Source organism: Eptesicus fuscus, chromosome 2, assembly GCF_027574615.1.
Source record: "Eptesicus fuscus isolate TK198812 chromosome 2, DD_ASM_mEF_20220401, whole genome shotgun sequence".
Lineage (NCBI taxonomy): Eukaryota > Metazoa > Chordata > Mammalia > Chiroptera > Vespertilionidae > Eptesicus > Eptesicus fuscus.
This window is the reverse complement of record NC_072474.1, coordinates 16357901-16381254: the sequence shown is the minus strand read 5'-3', so window position 1 is coordinate 16381254 and position 23354 is coordinate 16357901. Positions and strand designations below refer to the sequence as shown.

Genomic DNA, 23354 nt, shown 5'->3' with positions numbered 1-23354 from the left:
TGCCTGCGGGGAGAGGCGGGACTCTTGCAGAGGTGCGCCCAGCAATCAGTGTTTGCTGCGCTGGAGTGCGGAACGAGGGGACTTGGATACATGGAAGGCAGAAGGACCAGACTCACAGCCATCGAGGCTCGCCGCACCATGGCCTGTTGGCGCCCTGAGACCCCGCCCCGCCCTGGGACCCGCCCCGCACGTTTTGAAGACCTGCCCCGCAAGTCTTGCAGGCACACCTGCGCCCCAAGCAACGGCTTATGCATGTGGGTGGCCTGCCCTCTGGCAGCGGACCAGATGATCTGCTGTTCTAGTCGGACTGCTCCAGGGCCACTCAGACAGGAGGAAGAAACTACAGTTTTTGCTGTAATCCTTGCTGAGTGCCTAAGGCAGTAGCTGATCTACACCCCATTGGAGACCCAGAAACGAGGGCATCTAGTGGTCTGTGGGAGATGACACCAGATTTCAACCACGTGCATAAGGGACACATTCAACGGGAATATTCAGTGAGCGCCAAAGCTTTGCTGCACCAAGACCCGGCCCATAAACGTGTCTCCTGCACAGCAACTCTTCCTTTATAGACAAAGAGAGCCCCCCCAGTGACACCAACAACAATCAAGACTTAACTATACAAAGGAGGACCAAGATGGAGGCATAGGGCAGAAGCCTGATTGTTGCCTACCACAACAACTTTGAGACTACAACAAGAGAGCAGAGCAGACACCATCCAAGACCACCATAGGGCTGGCTGAGTAGATGCTCTACAACTAGAATAAAAGAGGGATATGTGGGATGATGCTGATGCCGGTGACCCAAATACCACACTTTAAGAACTACAGCTCAGGCGACACAAAAGAACTATGGCTCAGGCGATACAACAGCGGCCTGGAACGTGCTCGGCGCAGTTCCCCCGGCGGTCTCCGGCTGAGGGGACGGCTCCACTGGCAGCCAAGCACGGACAGACGAGCCCCTATGAGACATGGGGTGGGAGACTCCGCGCTTGCTGACCTCCGAGTCCGTCAAGAATCTCAACGCCCCGGAAGCGGCCAGGTGCGCATGCTCGGCGACCGGCCACCGATGCAGACCCAAGGGCCGACGCAGCGACGCCAGACTGGCCCACCGCCATGCACCGGGTGCACCAGAGCTTCGCCGAGCCGCCGCCCGACGAGTTCTGCAGCAGCCATACTGGAGCTCTGGAAGGATGGCCAGGGGAATTGCTGAGGGGGGATTGACCGGCAGGAATTGGGATCGGGAAGACGGGGCCCCGCTGAGACCCGGGTGCGGGCGGGGTTGCGCGCCTCTGGGCTCGGGTGTGGTCACACGTCTCTGGGTATAAGTGAGGCCTCACGTCCCTGGGTCTAGGTGAGGCCACATGCCCCTGGGTCCAGGTGAGGCCGGACTCCGGGTCCGGGTGAGGCCAAGTGCCCCTGGACCCGGATGACGCTGGATCCCGTGCCCGGGCGAGGCCAAGCGCCCCTGGGTCTGGGAGAGCCCACACACCCCTGGGTCCAGGCGAGACCATGTGTCCCTGGATCCGGGTGAGGCCGCGTGCACCTAAGCCCGGGTGAGCCCAAGTGGCCCTGGGTCTGGGAGAGGCCAAGCGTCCCTGGGTCCGGGCGAGACCATGCGTCCCTGGATCCGGGTGAGGCCTCGTGCACCTAGGCCCGGGTGAGCCCAAGTGGCCCTGGGTCTGGGAGAGGCCAAGCGTCCCTGGGTCCGGGTGAGACCATGCGTCCCTGGATCTGGGTGAGGCCTCGTGCACCTAGGCCCGGGTGAGCCCAAGTGGCCCTGGGTCTGGGAGAGGCCAAGCGTCCCTGGGTCCGGGTGAGACCATGTGTCCCTGGATCCGGGTGAGGCCTCGTGCACCTAGGCCCGGGTGAGCCCAAGTGGCCCCGGGTCTGGGAGAGGCCAAGCGTCCCTGGGTCCGGGTGAGACCATGTGTCCCTGGATCCGGATGAGGCCTCGTGCACCTAAGCCCGGGTGAGCCCAAGTGGCCCTGGGTCTGGGAGAGGCCAAGCATCCCTGGGTCCGGGTGAGACCATGCGTCCCTGGATCCGGATGAGGCCTCGTGCACCTAGGCCCGGGTGAGCCCAAGTGGCCCTGGGTCGGGGAGAGGCCAAGCGTCCCTGGGTCCGGGTGAGACCATGTGTCCCTGGATCCGGGTGAGGCCTCGTGCACCTAGGCCCGGGTGAGCCCAAGTGGCCCTGGGTCTGGGAGAGGCCAAGCGTCCCTGGGTCCGGGTGAGACCATGTGTCCCAGGATCCGGGTGAGGCCTCGTGCATCTAGGCCCGGGTGAGCCCAAGTGGCCCTGGGTCTGGGAGAGGCCAAGCATCCCTGGGTCCGGGTGAGACCATGTGTCCCTGGATCCGGGTGAGGCCTCGTGCACCTAGGCCCGGGTGAGCCCAAGTGGCCCTGGGTCGGGGAGAGGCCAAGCCTCCCTGGGTCCGGGTGAGACCATGTGTCCCTGGATCCGGGTGAGGCCTCGTGCACCTAGGCCCGGGTGAGCCCAAGTGGCCCTGGGTCTGGGAGAGGCCAAGCATCCCTGGGTCCGGGTGAGACCATGTGTCCCAGGATCCGGGTGAGGCCTCGTGCACCTAGGCCCGGGTGAGCCCAAGTGGCCCTGGGTCTGGGAGAGGCCAAGCGTCCCTGGGTCCGGGTGAGACCATGCGTCCCTGGATCCGGGTGAGGCCTCGTGCACCTAGGCCCCGGGTGAGCCCAAGTGGCCCCGGGTCTGGGAGAGGCCAAGCGTCCCTGGGTCCGGGTGAGACCATGTGTCCCTGGATCCGGGTGAGGCCTCGTGCACCTAGGCCCGGGTGAGCCCAAGTGGCCCTGGGTCTGGGAGAGGCCAAGCATCCCTGGGTCCGGGTGAGACCATGTGTCCCTGGATCCGGGTGAGGCCTCGTGCACCTAGGCCCGGGTGAGCCCAAGTGGCCCTGGGTCGGGGAGAGGCCAAGCGTCCCTGGGTCCGGGTGAGACCATGTGTCCCTGGATCCGGGTGAGGCCTCGTGCACCTAGGCCCGGGTGAGCCCAAGTGGCCCTGGGTCTGGGAGAGGCCAAGCATCCCTGGGTCCGGGTGAGACCATGTGTCCCAGGATCCGGGTGAGGCCTCGTGCACCTAGGCCCGGGTGAGCCCAAGTGGCCCTGGGTCTGGGAGAGGCCAAGCGTCCCTGGGTCCGGGTGAGACCATGCGTCCCTGGATCCGGGTGAGACCATGTGTCCCAGGATCCGGGTGAGGCCTCGTGCACCTAGGCCCGGGTGAGCCCAAGTGGCCCTGGGTCTGGGAGAGGCCAAGCGTCCCTGGGTCCGGGTGAGACCATGCGTCCCTGGATCTGGGTGAGGCCTCGTGCACCTAGGCCCGGGTGAGCCCAAGTGGCCCTGGGTCTGGGAGAGGCCAAGCGTCCCTGGGTCCGGGTGAGACCATGTGTCCCTGGATCCGGGTGAGGCCTCGTGCACCTAGGCCCGGGTGAGCCCAAGTGGCCCTGGGTCTGGGAGAGGCCAAGCATCCCTGGGTCCGGGTGAGACCATGTGTCCCAGGATCCGGGTGAGGCCTCGTGCACCTAGGCCCGGGTGAGCCCAAGTGGCCCCGGGTCTGGGAGAGGCCAAGCGTCCCTGGGTCCGGGTGAGACCATGCGTCCCTGGATCCGGATGAGGCCTCGTGCACCTAGGCCCGGGTGAGCCCAAGTGGCCCTGGGTCGGGGAGAGGCCAAGCGTCCCTGGGTCCGGGAGAGACCATGTGTCCCTGGATCCAGGTGAGGCCTTGTGCAACTAAGCCCGGGTGAGGCCACGTGCCCCTGGGTCTGGGAGAGGCCAAGCGTCCCTGGGTATGGGTGAAGCCAGATCCTGAGTCCGGGTGAGGCCGTGCGCCCCTGGATCCATCCGGGTGAGGCTGGGTCCCAGGCCCGGGTGAGACCACGCGCCCCTTGGGTATGGGTGAGGCCACGTGCCCCTTAGTCCAGGTGACGCCGTGCCCCTGGGTTCGGCCGAGACCAAACCAGAGGGAGTCGGACCTCCATTACCACCATTTGTCCACCATCCAGAGCTGAGGGGTCAGTGCTGACATGTACACATAAGGAACTACTGGACATCGAAATTGGGTCTCAAAAGAACTGTTGGTCCAGGGGGAAGCTCGCTACAGATTGATTCATTTGCCTGTCAGCATAAATATTATTGCTCGTCTCACATTCAGTTCTTATTAGTATATATCTAGTGACATTTGATCTCGTTCATCTAGAGGAAATGATGAACAACATAGACTGAGGAACAAGAACAGAACCAGAAGCAAGGAGGCATCGATCGGACTATCGGGCCTCAGAGGGAGGATAGGGGAGGGTAGGGGGAGGGTGGGGGGGAGGGGGAGAGTTCAACCAAAGGACCTGTATGCATGCATATAAGCCTATCCAACGGTTAAGTTCAACAGGGGATTGGGGCATGCGTGGGGAGAGGGGTGGGATGGGAATGGGGGGATGAGGACAAATATGTGACACCTTAATCAATAAAGAAATTTAAAAAAAAAAAAAAAAAAAAGAAAGTTGAAAGCTGACAAGGACACATGCCTAGTCCTCATCACCCAAGATGAGACTCATGCAGTTGGCAATGACACTTTAATTTGAAAAAAATAAATAAATCAAGAATATGAATTATTGGTGTATTCTCAAGCTATCAAAAGGGCTGGGCTTTTCATTTCATCAATTGGTGGGAATTACAAAATATCAGCCAGTAAGTTGAGGTAAGCTTGATCTCTAAATATTGTTCAGTACCATCCTTTTTGTCTCCTTTCCTGTGGCATTTTTATTAAGATGATGATCATCAGCCACGTTTACACAAAAATGTTTCTCTCATGCTTCATCAGTTCCTGCTGCTCCTCTTCCATCTGAAGCTTCCTCACCAGCATGGTGCAGCTGCTTGGTGCTTAGAGAAATAACTTGAAGGACATCAGGTGTGAATTAAACAGCAGGAACAAATGAAGCCTGAAATGAAGGCAAAGGATCCAGTTCCCAAAGTGCTGAAATGAAGGCACCAGGAGAGGGGGGGGGCGGGGGAAGAGGAAAAAGATCAATCCCAGCAGCCAGATAACTTATGAACACATGGTCTCTTAATTCCTTGTGTAAAACCTTAAGCATCTAGACATCTAAATAGCAATTTGGCTTTCAACAAACAAACAAACAAAACAAAACAAACAAAACAAAACAAAAAAAACTGCATTTTTGCAAAGTGAATTGATAATAATTATTAAAGTAATAAGTGTAGTCCTACACTCTGGATCAGAGGTGAGGATAATTGCCTTCTCACATCATAAAACTGTCTAGTAATGCCAGCCACGGAAGGGGAGGTCATTTCTCCCGAGAAGATCCAGGAAAGAGTGAGCCACGATCTTCTCTCTGACATGCCCTCTGGCTCTCAGAAATGAGGATACAATCTGAAAAATCAATAATCATTAAACCCTCTGTTATCTGATACGCCTGAAGAATGCAATGTTTCAAGTGAATCCACATTTTCTCCCAAGATAAACTACTTGAAAGATAGCATCCTATGTATAAATTACTATTCCTTAATCTCTTCATGACTAATGGAACGAAGTGCACTGATGACAGCCATCACATTAGGTCCAAGATTACTTGATTAGACCAAATTTATTTCTAAAAAAGCCTCCTGATGTAGGATGCTGGGAGGTGCTCTAGACTGCTTCATGGTACGTGTGTTTAGCAAGGGCACTGTGCCTGCCCTCAACTCTATTCTAATTGAGTAGAACTTTCATTTTGTCTGATGATTATTTTCCTTCTTGACACATTTCTTCAGAGGTGAAAACTTGGTGGTAGAAAAAAATTGTTTAAAATTAGTCCCCCTTTTTTGGCCTGCAGGGATGGTTTAATATGTAACTAATGAGTTTTCACAGTAAATCTCTGTGTCTGTATCTTTATGCCAATTGACAGGTTTAATTTTTTATATAAATATATTTTTATTGATTTCAGAGAGGAAGGGAGAGGGAATGAGAGATAGAAACATCAATGATGAGAGAGAATCATTGATCAGCTGCCTCCTGCACACACCCCACTGTGGATCAAGCCTGCAGCCCTGGCATGTCCCCTGACCAGGAGTCAAACCGTGACTTCCTGGTTCATAGGTCGATGCTCAATCACTGAGCCACACCAGCTGGGCTTGGCGGGTTTCCTTTTAGTTTTCTGTGATTGGCCTCCCTAATTTCAACATGGATAACAAGTGGACTGGCTAATGGCTGAGGGCTTCCACTCCCTTTGCAATACAATCAAACTCACTTTCAGAGCACTCATGTTACCTTATTATGCCTCTGTGTGGGAAATCACACAGGCACCGCTATTCCCACATGACCAGAGAGACTAGCCAAGGTCATACACTGGACAGGATCAGAGTCATGCTGGTCCTGCCATATCCTGGATCAGGTGTGTGCAAATTTAAATTCAGCTCTAGCCTGGTCCAAAGGATCCAGTTTAAAGAACAACTAACCTCTCTCCCTCCTACCTAGGGTCCATCCCAAGTGGACCCAAACTTCTAGGTCAGTCTAAACCACTCCTAATTTCTTTGGCACCCACAGACTCATGGAGCAGATGGCGTGGGTGTTAGTGTGAGCATTCAGGTGTCAGCCCAGTCCTTCCTTGGGCTCTCATCAGGAACCACTCAGCCTCCTTAAATCAATCAGCTAGGGCCGCAATCTCCAGAGAAATAGATTGCTAAACCCATGAGATTTTTTAAATGCAGTTTATTCTTAAATATGTGTCATATACTAAATGTCACTGCCCATGCTGGGCCCCTCTTTTAGCTAGAATGACGGGATTGTGTGTAAACAGGAAAGTGGGTTCATCTTGTCTCCGTTACAATTGCTTGCTCTAGTTTCCATGTTGGATTAGTCATTGGTGGGCCAGTTCTAAGAGCTCCTGGAATGAGCGTGAGCTGCTTTTCTAAGCTTTCCATTAGCATGCCACAAGCATTGAAGGCAAGCCATTTTGAAAAGCCATTCCCTAGTGTGGCCTGACGTCAGTTAAACAGTCCAGGTCCAAGGCAGCTGGGCTGTTTTTCCTAAGTCCAGACCCTGGGCTTCTGAAGCTGAAAGCTGAAAGGCCTCTGTGACCTTGTTGGCCCATTACACACACATCGGCCATTGATCCCCAGAGGAGAAATCTAATAAACTTTGCAACGTGACAGGCTAACAAAGCATCTGCATGCCCCTAAAGATTCATTCATTCATGCATTCCACAACTATTTACTGAGACTTTTCCTGTTTGTTCTACGATGGGGTACATTTTGTGAACAAAAGTGGGGTCTGGAAATGACAAATTTACATGATAGGCAGGGCCTAAGCAGGCCTCCGGTGTGGGGATGGGGGTGGTCTCTAATGATGCTTCTTATCCACAGGAAGCGAAGAGCCCAGCCCTCCTGTCATTAATGACTTCTATAATTACCCCTATGAATGCAGATGCAAATTTTCCCCTTGAGTAATCAAAATAATTGCCTGGGGAATGGAGGCCCTGGGAAGAAAAGGAGTCTCCATGGAGAGCAGCAATGCCAGACAGAAAGGGAACAAAAACACCTGAGGGGGAGAACAGTAAAGGAGAAAGAATTGCCAGAAAAGCTTCCTGCAACACTCTCTTCTGTTAGGGAAGACACAGAGGTGGCAGGAAGACCATCGGTCTCGAGGGATCACTTATCCCATAGCTCAGCCTGGGTGCTCACCACTTTTCTCGGCCTGCCTGAGGCTCTCTTCTTCTCTCACTCAGGGAACTGCTGGGTTTGAAGCACATATTGACAAGTGCTTGGAGCTGGCAGAGTATTTATACAATATCATAAAAAACAGAGAAGGATATGAAATGGTGTTTGATGGAAAGGTAAGTCTTCTGATTTTTAAAATCCCAAAATGTTTAGTTAATTGCCATTCTTGTGCCTGATATATATATATTTTTTTATGTCAATAATGTACTATCCAATTAAGTGGATCATTACAAAGGAGAAGCAGGGATGAGGGGGTAGCTCTTCTGAGCTGGAGTAAAAATCAAACTCACAAAAAAATAACGGCAATGGGAGATATCTGTAATACTATCAACAATAAAAATGTATTAATAAAAAAATTAAAAAGTAACTGAATAATGTTGTGAAAGTCAGGCACTTCAAAGGTGATTATGGATTTAAAAGTAGGAATTGTATTTAGAAGCTGCAGAATAAGTAGGTTGGAAATGTCCTTGGGGTTTTCAAAATTGCCAGTTTGTGCTGAGTGTGAATCTTACTTTCCTCTATGTAGCCTCAACATACAAATGTCTGCTTCTGGTATGTTCCTCCAAGTTTGCGTGTCCTGGAAGACAACGAAGAGAGAATGAGCCGCCTCTCAAAAGTAAGTGATACAAGCCCCTCTGATATGGCCGTTGGTGGTACCTTGGGGCTTTCCCATGTATACTTTCATGACATATTCATAGGTCTGTAGGAGAAATCCATCCTTAAGCTAGGTGCATGGACCCTCACCCCTCTGTGGGCTCCTGCGGAGCCAGGGCATGCAATGCTGGTATATCCAGACTTTTAACAACTGTACTTGCTGGCCTTGACTGACCTGCCAAGTGAAACTGGTGCTCAGTTACAAGCACAGAAGAGACTTTGGGCACCAGAAATAGTTGGAAAATAAAGCTGCTGATGATCCTCCTGAGATGTCAAGGTCAAGGCTGCCCGATGGGCCCTTAGAGCTGTGGTGACTCCCAGAAGGTAACAGAGCAGGGAGCAGTAATAAGGACCACTGGGTAGTGTGTGGTGTGTCCCAGGCTCAACTTGATCTAGTATGACATCATGTCTCTCTCACGGCCACTTACTTTGGGAAGCATTGTTGTCTCTCTGCTCCACTGATGGGGAACCTGAAACACAGGGAGAAAAAGTCACTTTCCCAAAATCACACCCAAGTCTGACCCCAGAGCCTGAGAGTTTATGCTATCAATTATACTGTGGCCAGTAAACCCCCTTTCTCTTATCCTCTCCTGCTCCCATCACTACACACAAGTGAAATCTGGGTTATTTTGCCTACCAAAGAGAGCCTTGAGGGGGGGTAAATGCAGGGGTCCATCTGCCACAGCGTTGGAGGAATGGGAAACTAGGGATAAGCCTGTATATTTGGATCTTCAAGGGTGGATGGGTTGGCTGGTTGGCTGGCTGTTTGCTTGGTTGATTAGTTGGTTAGTTTTCTATTTTCCACAAAGGAGAAGACCTCCTCCAGTCACTGCCCAGAGCAGAGGAGGCCCTCCCCTCCCACCCCACCCCCACTAAGGCGGCTGGGCTGCCTCACTGACCTTCCGGAACACCTTATTTCCTTCTGTGTTAAATGAAGAACAGGGTTTTATGTGGGGTTTAAAACCTCCAGAAAAGCTTATAAATGTTAACACCTGCCCTTAGAGACCCAGACAGAAGAAAACTTACACATAGTTGAGGTTCTTAAATCAAGACTTCCAGTTAGAGCTTTGGTTCACATCCCTGGCTACACATTAGTATTGTTCCCAAGCTTTATAAAATACTGGTGACCAACTCTTACCCCAAGATTTTTACCCAATTTGTTTTAAATGGGCTTGGGGATAGTTCTAAAAGTTCTCCAGGTGATTTCAATGTAAAACCCATGCTAAGAGCAGTGACCTAGAGCAGTGGTCGGCAAACTGCGGCTCTCGAACCACATGCGGTTCTTTGGCCCCTTGAGTTTTTAGCAAAGGCCAGCTTAGGAGTACCCTAATTAAGTTAATAACAATGTACCTACCTATATAGTTTAAGTTTAAAAATTTTGGCTATCAAAAGAAATTTCAATCGTTGTACTGTTGATATTTGGCTCTGTTGACTAATGAGTTTGCTGACCACTGACCTAGAGGAACAATGAAGAAAGCTTCTAGAGCATGGGTGTGTGTGTCTGGGGTGGAAGGGATGGTAGCCATGTTTGCAGGTTTAGAGAAATTGGTTCATTGCAGGAAATCAAGCCAAGGGCATAATGGAGTAAGGATGCTCATATTGGAGAAAATTATAGGTTCTGGCAAAAATAAAAAATGGCCTGCTACTGTTTGAGAGGAAAGAATTCATTTTTTTCTGGAACTTTTATGGTGGCTTCTCCATGGTATATATTATCTTAACAATAACTAATTTTATTTGTCAAGTTAGTTAGAAATTAGATATTTCCATTTTCATTGGCTTTCGCTCCTTTAATTCTCTGACCAGGCAGAAAATGCATAGAGTAGTTTGGCTGATTCCATTTATTAAATTGATAAATTATTGCTGGGCTAAGGGATGGATCAAGATGGGAATACAAAACAAAAAGGATTTTTCATCATTTTCTGAGCAAAAGTCAACTCTGAGTTCCCCAGTTAAATACAACTTTCTTCAAATACCTCTTAGATTTAACACATCACATAAACTGTAATGGAATGGAAATTATTTCTTGAGAACAGCCATTAGAATATTAGTAAGTTACTTTTATGCTGTAGATAAATTAAATTTGAAAGTCTCCTGGGATTGCAAAATGAATTCTCCTAATTTTCCCCTATCCTGTGACTCCATTTTCCTAACTCTAATAGAGAGAATTCAGCAATTCAGAATTGGAAATAAAAAAAGAACCACTAATATCAAGGTTAAATTTCTTTTATGTCAATAATTTTTCAGAGTTTCAGAAAAGTTTTTCATTAAGTACAAAGCACTTAAACTATAATGTTCAGGGACCAGTGAAATTGATACACACACACACACACACACACACACGATCCCAAAAGGAAAAGAGCTGAGGCAAGGTAAATCATCTGCACTGTCCAATGTAGTAGTAATAGCCATATGTGGATATTCAAATTTAAATCAATTAAAAATAATTTCAACCAGAACTTTACTTCTTCAGTCATACTAGCCACATGTCAGGTGCTCAATTTGTGGCTAGTGGTTATTATTTCCAATGGTTCAGATAGAGAATATCTCCATCATTACAGAATGTTCTTTTGGTCAGTGCTGATAAAGACCCCAAATGGGGAGAAATATGGAGTCTTCAATGTGGTATATGGCAAACAAGAAAATTAAATTAGCCTTGGCCAGTGTTTCTCAGTGGTTAGAGCATCTACTCATGGACTGATGGGTCCAGGGTTCAATTCACAGTCAAGGGCAGGTACCTGGGTTGCAGGTTCAATCCTTGGCCCTAATGGGTGTTTGTGGAAGGCAACCAATCATTGTGTCTCTCACATTGATATTTCTCTCTTTCCCTCCCTTCTACTCACTCTCTTTAAAAATAAATGGAAAAGGGTAAGAGACCAACCAAAGGGCTTGTGTGCACGCATATAAGCATAACCAAAGGACACAGACAGTAGGGGAGTGGGGACATGTGCTGGGGGGAGCGGCCTGGGAGAGGTCAATGGGGGGAAAAGGAGACATATGTAATACTTTCAATGATAAAGAATTTAAATTTAAAAAAATGGAAAAATATCCTTGGGTGAGGATTAACAATAATAAAAAAAAGAAAATTAACTTAAGTTATGTGTTTAAGCATAAAATAGGCACTAAACAGTGTTGAGCTAAAGTGTTATTTGAATCTTTCAGAATAGGGAAGGAAATAAGTAGGAAACCTACTAGTGAACCATGGGCCTTTTCTCAGGCCACATGCTGGCTTAGGGATAATTATCAAGTAACAACTGGTTATTACCAAAACAGGCATAAGTCACAGTTTCATGAGGGAGGTAAAGATGAGAATCTGGTGGGTGCATTTCCTGCTGCCCGTCAAGACTGTGACTGTGCAGGTAGCACACTGTCATGGAGGCAGAGTGGGCATGAGGGCCTAGGGTGCTATGGAGACATGATCACTTGCCTTAAGGGACAGCACACAGACTCCAAATGCAGGAATTTATCAGATAAGAATCCAAAGGCTGCATATTGATCATCACTTGTATTTCTAGTTCTTTATTATCATTATCTTCTTATATTTTAATTTTTATTATATTTGATCATTATCTGCATCTCTTCTATCAGCTTTTATAGTCCTACTAGAGGCCCAGCACATGAAATCATGTGCGGGTAGGGTCCCTAGGTCTAGCCTGCGATCAGGGCCATCTTCTGCCTGCTCGTTAATCCCCAGTCATGCCCCGCCGCCACCCACCCCAGTTTCCTGTGGTTCCCCATTCGCCATCCTGTGATCAGAAACTGCAGGCTGGGGAGGAGGGACTGAGAGGTGGTCAATGCACCTCATAGAGACTGGTCAAGCCGTCGTTCTGGTCGTTACGCTGTTATGGTTGCTTGGCTTTTATTATATAGGACTAGAGGCCCAGTGCATGAAATTTGTGCACGGGGGGCGGGGGGGCGCGTGGGTGTCCCTCAGCCCAGCCTGCACCCTCTCTAATCTGGGACCCCTCGGACATCCCTCTCACAATCCGGTACTGCTGGCTCCTAACCACTCACCTGCCTGCCTGCCTGCCTGATTGCCCCTAACCACTTTTGCCTGCCAGCCTGATTGCCCCCTAACTGCTCCCCTGCCAGACTGATCACTCCCAACTGCCCTCTCCTGCCAGCCTGTTGGCCCCCAACTGCCCTCCCCTGCCAGCCTGATGGCCCCCAACTGCCCTCCCCTGCCAGCCCTTCCCTACAGACCTGGTCGCCCCAACTGCTCTCCCCTACAGAACTGGTCTCCCCAACTGCCCTCCCCTGCCAGCCTGATTGCTCACAACTGCCCTCCCCTGCCAGCCATCTTGTGACGGCCATCTTGTGGTGGCCATCTTGTGATGACATGGGGCAGCCATATTGTGATGACTTGAGGGCATTGCACAAGGGTGCGAGGGCGTCGCACAAGGGCGTGAGGGCCTCCTAGGCTTTTATTAGTATAGATACTGATTGGCATACTTTCAAAAGGTCAACTATGGAATTAAGAGTAAATTTGTAAAGAAGTATTTAACCTCATATTTGTTGTGACTCTTCTGTTATTAAATGTAATGGGGAGACTTAAGCATTATAGAATGTCTTATTTATCATTATTCTGCTATTTCATTTTTCAAAATTTTCAATCACACTTCCAAGATTTAAAAACATTAAGGTTTTGTAATACACAGTGAAAAATACATTTCGTGATGCTTTAATCTGAGCTGTTTTTGGAGGAAGAAAAAATGTGCATTCAAATTATGAAAGAGTCGTCTGGTTATTGTTTTCTAAAGGACTGGAAAACCTAATGGCACAAAGGAGAAAATAATACCCTAAAACTTTTAAGGCAGTTCCAAAGAGCTCTTGCTGATTAGGCCCTTAGTGAATTCTTCAATATGCAGTCCTCTCTTTTTTAACCGACTTTCTTAATTCAGCAAACCCAAAAATGTTACACACACATCCTAGAGATAAGTGAAAGCTCTATATAGTCATCAGAATAGTCAGAATTTTATTTTCCTTCTTAACTTCCAATTAGTGATTATGTAATGAAATAGATGTTCCATGTTCCTGCTAATTTTAGTTCATCAGCATTTTCTGGAAACAACTAAAAGTCACATGTATTTAGACAGCTGTGATTTCTGCCATCCCAGCTAGCTTCAGGAACTGGAGGGACTCAATCTTACTTAATGCCAAAATCTGGGAAGATGGCTGTTACCATTAATCTTTTAACCTTTGATTTGCATTTATCTGAAAAGTTAGAGGTGGTTGTTCTTAATAATTAGTTCCATTCCTATATGTTTTTCTTGTTTTTCCCATGCAAACTAAATCAGGGTTTAATTCACTAAATATGGTCATTGTTTTATCAGTTCTAAAGAGCAAACATAATTGTTGCACAGGTAAAACTAAGGAACAGTTATGTGATTTTTTTAAAGTTCCTGCAGATACATGGACTTGGAATTCCTTTTTTTTTTTTTTTAATCATAATTTCTTTTTATTCCTTTTTCATTCTCATGACATTATGATTTTATGGGATCTTTTTCTTTTCTTTTATAGCAGTCCCAACATGCAAAATAGAACCCTTTCATTTTTAGATTTAAAAATATTTAAGCAAAATACGTAAAAAATCATTAAATTCTTTGTATAGACAAGAAATTTTGAAATGAGTTCAAATGATAATGCACATTTTATTTTATATTTTACATATATATATATATTTAGTAGTGTTTTTCTTTTATTTTATTTTCTTTATTGATTAAGGTATTACATATGTGTCCTTATCCCCCCATTGGCCCCCACCCAACCCTGCTCATTCTCTTCCCAGGAGCACATTGTCTTCCTCTGCTTCCTAGAACAAAGTGGTAAATGTCATGTCCTTAGGCTAGAATATTCTAGGCAATTCATTTTCAGAACTTAATCCCAGACTTGAAATATTACATTTTTATTTATATTTACTAGAGGCCCGGTGCATGAAATTTGTGCACGGGGGTGTCCCTCAGCCCGGCCTGCACCCTCTCCAATCTGGGACCCCTCTGGGGACATCCCTCTCACAATCTGGGACTGCTGGCTCCTAACCGCTTGCTTGCCTGCTTGCCTGCCTGCCTGCCTGCCTGATTGCCCCTAACTGCTTCTGCCTGACAACCTAATGGCCCCTTAACCGCTCTCCTGCCAGCCTGATTGCCCCCAGCTGCCCTCCCCTGCAGGCCTATCACCCCCAATTGCCCTCCCCTGCCAGCCTGGGCACCCCCAACTGCCCTTTCCTGCTGGCCTGTTTGCCCCCAATTGCCCTCCCCTGATGGCCATCTTGTGGCAGCCATCTTGTGATGACGTCAGGCGAGGGCGTGGTGCAAGGGCGTGATGCCACCTAGGCTTTTATTATATAGGATTCCCTTGGATGAGCCCAATGCTCTGGATTTAGTCTTAATCCTTTGAGTTGAAAGAAGGATCAACCCAACAGAAATATCCCTCTTTATATTTCCTCCCCATGGAATAAGGAAGGGAATTAAGAATTTGGTAATATTGAATCAGAAAACTCAGTGCTGGAACCATCCTCCACATTTTTAGATGAGGAAATTAGGTTTAGGAAGTGAAGGTGAAATGAAGGTGAAGGTGCAGTTTGTCTTTGGTGATGAAGGATAGCAGCGTTTGCCACCAAAATATGTCTTTTGAGATATTGGTTATTTTAAGCTGGTTATTATGAAACAAACAATTCAGAAATAACCTTTGACCATCCCCCATTACCTGCCTAAAGGAATTTAGATAGAGAACCTGCTCCAGGAAGGGAAATATTATCACAGATAACTATAGTTTAATATAAACTAAGTGCAATAAACAGGAAAGAACCTAGCATGGTCCCTTTGATCAAAGTCCTCTCTGTGTCTTATTGTTAAATATGGCCCAGCAAACATTTACTAAACTTTTGCTTTTTCATCTTCATGAAAATTGCCTTCCTGTCCCAAATCACAATCCACTTCCTCTTTTCCTTGGCTCAAGATGGCATATAAGCCCTTAACTGTCCAATCTGTCCATGGTTCTCATTCTTATGGCACCTGTAAAATAATGTTTGGACATTTTCTCCTGTTAAACTGTGTCCATTAAATTTGATTATTAATCCATCTAGAAGAATTTAGAAGGTGGGAGGAAAAAATTTTTTTATACTCCCGGTTTCTAAAAAATCACTAGGTCTGATGGGAACTACATTGATTTTGTGCATTGAGTACTTTGAAGATGAAAACCTCATTGTAAACCAATGATTATTTATGGGTTGGCATTGAAAAGTGATATGTTCCTAGTAGCATTCCATTGGAATCTAACTATCCTTCATTTCAGATAAATGATCCCCATTTTTTAACTGAGTTGTTGACTATGTTTATCCGAATGAGTTTACAGTGTTCCTATCACCTACCATTCCTGGTTACATGTTTACAGTAATAAATTTAAAAGATCAGATGTTATATTTACAGACTCGATGATAACATATCGTTGGACAGACCATACATCCAGTTAGACATAAATTAAATGTATGCCTTTATAGTCAATAAGGGACTCAATAGGCACCCAGTACCACTGTAAACAAAAAAAAAAATGGAAGGCTCTGTGCTTGCCAGTGAAGTACAGAAATAAAATGTATTTTCTCATAAGAGGACAAATGGAAATTAGAATATAGTCATAACCTATAGGTAAGGATCATATAGTGATGAATTAAAAGAGAGAAGATGTTAGTGGACTAGAGGAATCAGGAAGGAGTTCATAGCAGTTGTAGGACTCTGGTGTAGCCTTGGATTGTGTGTTGAATGTGAACCATAAGACAAAAGAGATTCTAAGCAAAGAGAACAAGTGCGACAGAACAAGTGTGAAGGGATAAAAATATGTGTGGTACACTCCAAGGGTATTACATAGGTAGCTCGTGTCAGAGTTGAAGGTTTCTTTTGGTGAGCTGGGTGACAGGCCTTTATGCTGAGTGAAGAGTTTGACTTTAATTTCATACACAATAGAGGACAGCTGGCACTGTAGTCATCAGACTGGCAAACATGTGGAAAAACCTCAGCTGTGGTTGACTTCTGTAATGTTAAGTCCTTAGGGGTTCAGCCTTTTGCCTCAGCTGATTCTTCATCATTTTTAAGGAACATATTTCAAAATATTTTATAAATTAAGTTAATGCAAAAGGTGAATGAAAAGGAACTAGAAAGCTTTAGGGTCTCAAGAAAAAGATTGCTGTAGAGTCTCAAAAGTCTTCGGATTTTCATACATCACTTGATATTGAGGCTTATCTCTTGGAAACCATTCTCTGAACAATGTTTTACTTCCAATGTTTCTACATTTATTGAGGGGGGGGGGAATACCCTCTCTCAAATGTTGTACTGCTAAACTATTTAGCCTTGGACCAACACCAGATTCTTCTCATTCTCACAAAACACTGACTAGAAAGTCAAGAAAAAGGTAGCAAGTACTTAGTAGCCTACTGATATGTAGAATAGCAAGCTGTGACTCTCCTCTCAGATGCTTGTCTCACAAAATTTGAAGAATAAATTCGCAGACTAAAAGATTTTAAGCAAAACTGTGGAAGTTTTTTTAATTAATCTTTATTGTTGAGATTATTACAGATGTCCCTCTTTTTTCCTCCCATAGCTCCCCTCCACCTGGTTCCCGCCCCACCCCACCCCAGGCCCTCAACACCCTATTGTCTGTGTCCATAGGTAATGCATGCATGCATATAAGATCTTTGTCTAATCTCTTCCTGCACCCCTCCACACCCCCTTCCCTCTGAGAATTGTCAGTCTGTTCCATTTCCATGCCCCTGATTCTATTCCATTCACCAGTTATTCTCTTCATCAGATTTTTTTATTTATTTGATTTTTAGATTCACTTGTTGATAGATATGTATTTGTTGTCACTTTGTTGTTCATAATTTTTATCTTTACCTTTTTCTTCTTCTTCCTCTTCTTAAAGAATAACCTTCAGCATTTCATATAATCCTAGTTTGGCGGTGATGAAGTCCTTTAGCTTTCTCTTCTGGTTGGGTGTTTTTTGCTTCCTCATATTTCAAATCATTGATTTGATTCTCAGGATCCTCTAATCTACTGATGAATACCTGTATATTATTCTTTATTTCAGACAGTGTATGCTTAATTTCTGATTGGTCATTTTCCATTTTTTTGGCATTCGCACTAAGATCCTTGAAAGTATCACTAAGTTCTTCAGTGGTTTCTAGACAATTGAGTAACCTTATAACTGTGGTTTGAATTCTATATCCAGTAGTTTACTTTCTTCCATTTCTTTCATTTGTGACATGTTTCTTTGTCTCCATATTTTGGCTGCGTCCCTGTGTTTGTTTCTATGTATTGGGTAGTTGCTAAGTCTCCTTGAGTTGATAGAGTGGCCTTGTGTAATAGGTGTCCTATAGGGCCCAGTGGCTCAGCCTCCCCAATCACCTGAGGTAGACACTCTTGGTGCACCCCTTTGTGCACAGTTTTATTGTAGTTGAGCCTTCATTGCTGTTGGTGTCACTGGGAGGAATTGACCTCCAGGCCAATTGGCTGTGGGGACCAGCTGCAACTACAGTGGGAGAGCTGCTGTGCAGGAGACACCCTTATGAAGCAGGACTTGCTTCAGTGGGGCTTTGGTGTTCACTGAGTCTTCCCCTTGAGTGTGTCACTTATGGATGTGAAGAGTGGTAATCTGGTATGGTCTCACACTGACCACTGGTACACTGGCTCTTGTGTTTCCAGGGAGGTGCAAAGTCAGCCACTTCCTGGGGCCATCCAGCAGAAGCTACAGAGAGATCTGCAGATTCCTCCTCTTTGTTTTTGTTTTTTTAATCTTTATTGTTCAGATTATTAAGGTGTTCCTCTCCACCCCCCCCATAGCTCCCCTCCACCTAATTCCCCACCCCACCCCATGCCTTAACCGCCTGCCACTGTCTTCATCCATAGGTGTAAAATTTTTGTCCAATCTCTTCCCACACCCCTCACACCCCCTTCCCCCTGAGAATTGTAAGTCCACTCCATTTCTATGTCCCTGATTCTATTATATTCATCATTCCATTCTGTTCATCAGATTTTTTGTTCACTTGATTTTTAGATTGACTTGTTGGTAGGTATGTATTTGTTGTCATTTTGTTGTTCATAGTTTTTATCTTTACCTTTTTCTTCTTCTTCCTCTTCTTAAAGAATACCTTCAGCATTTCATATAATCCTGGTTTGGTGATGATGAACTCCTTTAGCTTTTTCTTGTCTGTGAAGCTCTTTATCTGACCTTTAATTCTGAATGATAGCTTTGCTGGGTAGAGTAATCTTGGTTGTAGGTTCTTGCTATTCATCACTTTGAATATTTCTTACCACTCCCTTCTGGCCTGCACAGTTTCTGTTGAGAAATCAGCTGTCAGTCGTATGGGTACTCCCTTGTAGGTAACTAACTGTTTTTCTCTTGCTGCTTTCAAGATTCTCTCTTTGTCTTTTGCCCTTGGCATTTTAATTATGATGTGTCTTGGTGTGGTCCTCTTTGATTCCTCTTGTTTGGGGTTCTCTGCACTTCCTGGACTTGTAAGTCTATTTCTTCCACCAGGTAGGGAAAGTTTTCTGTCATTATTTCTTCTAATAGTTTTTCAATATTTTGCTCTCTCTCTTCTTCTGGCACCCCAATAATTCGGATGTTGGTACGCTTAAAGTTGTCCCAGAGGCTCCTTACACTATCTTCATATTTTTGGATTCTTTTTTCTTTTTGTTTTTCTGGTTGGGTGTTTTTTTTTTTGTTTCCTCATATTTCAGATCTTTGGTTTGATTCTTGGGGTCCTTTGATCTAGAGTTGAATTTCTGTATATTCTTTATTTCAGACAGTGTATGCTTAATTTCTAACTGGTCCTTTTCCATTTTTTTTGGCATTCTCATTATGGTCCTTGAAGGTCTCACTAAGCTCCTTGTAGGTCTCATCAAGTTTCTCAGTGGTTTTTAGAAGATTCTTGAGTAACCTTATAAATGTGGTTTTAAACTCTATGTCCAGTAGTTTGCTTTCCTCCATTTCTTTCATTCGTGACTTGTTTCTTTGTCTCCCCATTTTGCTGCTTCCCTGTGTTGATGGAGTGGTTTTCTGTGGTAGGTGACCTATAGGGCCCAGTGGATCAGCCTCCCCTATCACCTGAGGTGGACACTCTTGGTGCACCCCTTTGTGGGCTGAGTGCAAAGTCTTGGTGTAGTTAAGCCTTGCTTGCTGTTGGTACACTGGGAGGAATTGACCTCCAGGCCAACTGGCTGTGAGGACCCACTGTGTCTATAATGGAAGAACTGATGTGCTGGAGACACGCTTATGGGGCAGGACTTGTTCAGTGGGGTTTTGGTGCTCACTGAGTCTGCCTCTTGAATATGTCACTTATGGATGTGAGGAATTGAAATCTGGTGTTGTCTCACACTGACCACTAGGTACACTGGCTTCTGGATCTCCAATGGGGTGCAGGTCAGCTACTGTCTGAGGTCACCAAGCAGGAGCTACAGCGAGAACTACAGTTTTCTCCTCTTTGCTTGGGGTTTGGAGGTTTTGGAGCTGTCTGACCAGGGCTGCAGTTTGTTAGGTTAAGCTGCGATAGGGCAGGCCATTTATATGCAAAAGCTGCTGTGTGGAGCTTGGGTGGGTTTGTAGATTGTGCAGGGCGGGGTCTCAGGGAGTCACTAGGCTAGGGCGTGGCAAACAGTGATGGCTGCCAGTCAGCCCTCTCTGTGTCTCCAAGATTCCCCGTCCCCGTGTCTCGCGCCCCAGTGTAGTAAACAATGATTGCTGCACACACCTCTGCAAGAAAGCCACCCTCACTTTCTGACCCAATGGCAGACAGTCCAGCTTCTCCCCGTAGGAGTTTGGGTCCCCAACGTCTCCCTAGAAAATGGAGTTCAGAGTATTTGGGAGCTTGTCTCCCTTTAGGTTGAAAAAGCAGCGCACCCAGTTGCCCACTGCCAGCCCGATTCATGCACCTCCGTACCTCAGCTTTTCAGTGCTTGTGCATGTCTCAATGCTCTTTTTTCTTTCCTTCTAGTTGTAGAACTTCCACTCAGCCAGCTTTCCTGTGGTTCTGGGTGATAGACGTTTTGTCTTTTAGTTGTAGTTCTGAAATTGTTGTGCGAGGCAGCAGTTTAGGTGTTTATCTATGCTGCCATCTTGGTTTCCCCCCCATCAGATTCCTCCTCTTTGTATTGGGTTTGGAAGTGCCCAGATGAGGCCCAGCTGTAAAGCAAGGCAGGCTGGTGCTGGTACTGGTTTTTGGGCCTTTTATTGATAGGTTTGGGGCTCCCAGACCCAGCTGCAGCTTGTTTGACAGGTTTTACCCTGAGAAAGGACAGACCATTCATATGCGAAAACCACTGCACACAGCTTGGGTGAGGTTGTAAATTGGATAGGGTGGGGTTTCAGGGAATCACCAGGGTGGAGCAAACAGAAATGGTTGCCAGTCAGCCCTGGCCTGGGGAGGTGCCAGCACAGGAACAATGACCACTATGAGCACCTCTGTCTGGAAGAAAGCCGACTGTGAGTTCCTGCCCCAATGCCAGACAGTCCAGTTTCTCCCCATTTGTGTCTGGGTCCCCAGAGCCTCTCCCGGCACTGGAGTTCAGAGGAAGTGGGAGCTTGTAAATGCAGCTCATGATGCCAGCCTTTTAAGAGGAGCAGCTGTGCGGGGGCCAGATGTGGCGGGGATCTCCCTTTTCCGTGTCCAGCACGGAAAGAGAGATGAACGAACCGGTTCTAAATGGAGCCAGCCAGGGATTGAGAAATAATAGAAAGAAAGAAGAAAGAAAGAAAGAAAGAAAGAAAGAAAGAAAGAAAGAAAGAAAGAAAGAAAGGAAGAAAGAAAGAAAGAAAGAAAGAGAGAGAGAGAAAGAAAGAAAGAAAGAAAGAAAGGCACAGAAATAGAAGCAAGCTGGGAGCCAGGTGGGATGCCATTCTCTCTGATGGAGAGGCAGCGATGACGACCTGAGCCCACGCAGCACATTTATTTTATACCCCCAATACCAGGAAGTATCACCAAAACTTAGGATCAAAGGAGCTTATTTGCATTCTTAAGTAGGCCCTAGCATTCCTGGTGCTTGACTAGATTTACATATCTAGACCCACCCCTGCTGACACCTGGGCTGATATGAAGGCCAAGCTGACAACACGTCCAGCCTCATTGGGGAAGCATGTTCCCAGGGCGTGGCTCTGCCTATCGCCCTGAGTTCAGCTGACGATAATTAAAGAAATGCCCATGTGCCTTCCCAGGTGGCCCTCTACACAGCTGGGTCTCCAACAGCCTGTGTGTCACTCAGCCCCAATCTGCACTAGTTTTTACAGTCCATAGTTCTTACAGCCCATAGGGACTTCTTTCCCGAGCTCTGGAACCCTGGGATGGGGGTCTGGTGTGGGGCTTGGGCCCCTTGCTCCTCTGGATGGCCTCTGAAGAGGCAAGCTTCCTTCTGATTAAAAAAGCAGCACACCCCAGTGCTGGACCAGCCTGTTCCGTGCCTCCACACCTCCTACCAGTCTCAGTGTGCTTTCTTCTTTACCTCTCTATGTGTAGTACTTCCACTCAGCTAGCTTTCCTGCAGTTCTGGATGATATTTGTTCTGTATTTTAGTTGTAATTTTGATGTGGTTGTGGGAGGCAGTGAGTACAGGCTTTTACCTATGCCACCATCTTGGTTCTGAACATTTATTTTAAGCATACACAGATTCCCCCTGGGGCAGGGCCCCCAAAGGGGAACTCCACAGCGGGGGGATCCCCAAAATGGGAAAGCCCTGCTCTCTCTAAAATGGGAAAACCTAGTCCTGTGATTTTCTTTGTCTACAGGTTTATAAATGCTGAAAACTTCTTTGTCTGTTCATGTCACTTTCTATTTGGACCCTTCCTTATTTTATGTCCCCCATGTTTTCCTAATTGGCCACTTCCCCTCCCCCCCTCTCTCCCTGCCCCTTATGCCTGCATGATATCAGTTTCATCATTTCAAAGCTCACCTGGTGACCCCCTCTTCTTCTTCCCATTATCTTGTTACATTCTTATAAGCAATCTGGCAGCTTGGAGCTGTCTCTGCCTGTCACGTATGCATTCCTCTCCCATGGACCTGCCTTCCCTAAAACCCGCCTCTCCTATCTCTAAAATCCTTTCACTACCATTTATTATTCCTCTGATCACCTTTAAGATCTAAATATACAGATGCTCCAGTCCTCCAATCCCAAGGAAGCTTGGAGGCAATTCCTTCAAGGAAAAACAAATATGGTTGAATTGTTTCGTTAAAAGCTGAAAAAATGCTACTTGATAGCAGATTATTTGACCAAGGGAAGAGCCTCCAGGAGAAACAGTCACCATATTGGTCTGGTCTCTCACACAGGTGGCTCCGGTGATTAAAGCCAGAATGATGGAGTATGGGACCACAATGGTCAGCTACCAGCCCTTGGGAGACAAGGTCAATTTCTTCCGCATGGTCATTTCAAATCCCGCAGCAACTCACCAAGACATTGATTTCCTGATTGAAGAAATAGAACGCCTTGGACAAGATTTATAATAAACTAACTCACTAAGTTGGTTCAATTCTCTAGGTAGACAATTAAGTTATCACAACCTGTGTGAATGTATTTGTAGTCTGTTCCAAAGTAAACCTATTTCTATATTGTGGTGTCAACGTAGAAGTACAGTGAAAAACAACAACAACATTGCTCCTTTAAAAAACCCTTTCTTAAGTTAGAATACCTCTCTAATAATTAGTGACAAAGGCTGTGTTCTAGTCAATAAGGAAAAGCTTAAAATTGTTATAAGTACTTCCCTTACTTTTAATAGAGTATGCAAATCAAATGTTATTTTCACTTAACAGTAGTATGATTGAATAGTGCCAAATTGCCCCTGAATCATAAAAGGTTCTTTGGGGTGCAGTAAAAAGGATTAAGTAAATATAAAATGTATGTTGACAATAAAAACTCTTGCCTTTTTCATAGTATTAGAAAAAAATTTCTAATTTACCTATAGCGACATTTCAAATGTATTTAAATACATATAATTTTACA

The 23354-nt window shown here is 46.3% G+C and overlaps 1 protein-coding gene across 1 annotated transcript in view; it reads left to right on the top strand.

Moving 5' to 3' along the window:
• The window catches only part of GAD2 (glutamate decarboxylase 2), a 65305-nt gene extending 42447 nt beyond the window's left edge, over positions 1–22858 (top strand). Inside the window, exons 14-16 of the mRNA XM_008148870.3 lie at positions 7737–7844; positions 8255–8344; positions 22685–22858. Of these exons, the coding sequence (XP_008147092.2) occupies positions 7737–7844; positions 8255–8344; positions 22685–22858 (372 nt within the window). The remainder of the gene's footprint in view (positions 1–7736; positions 7845–8254; positions 8345–22684) is intronic.
• Positions 22859–23354: the final 496 nt, after the last annotated feature.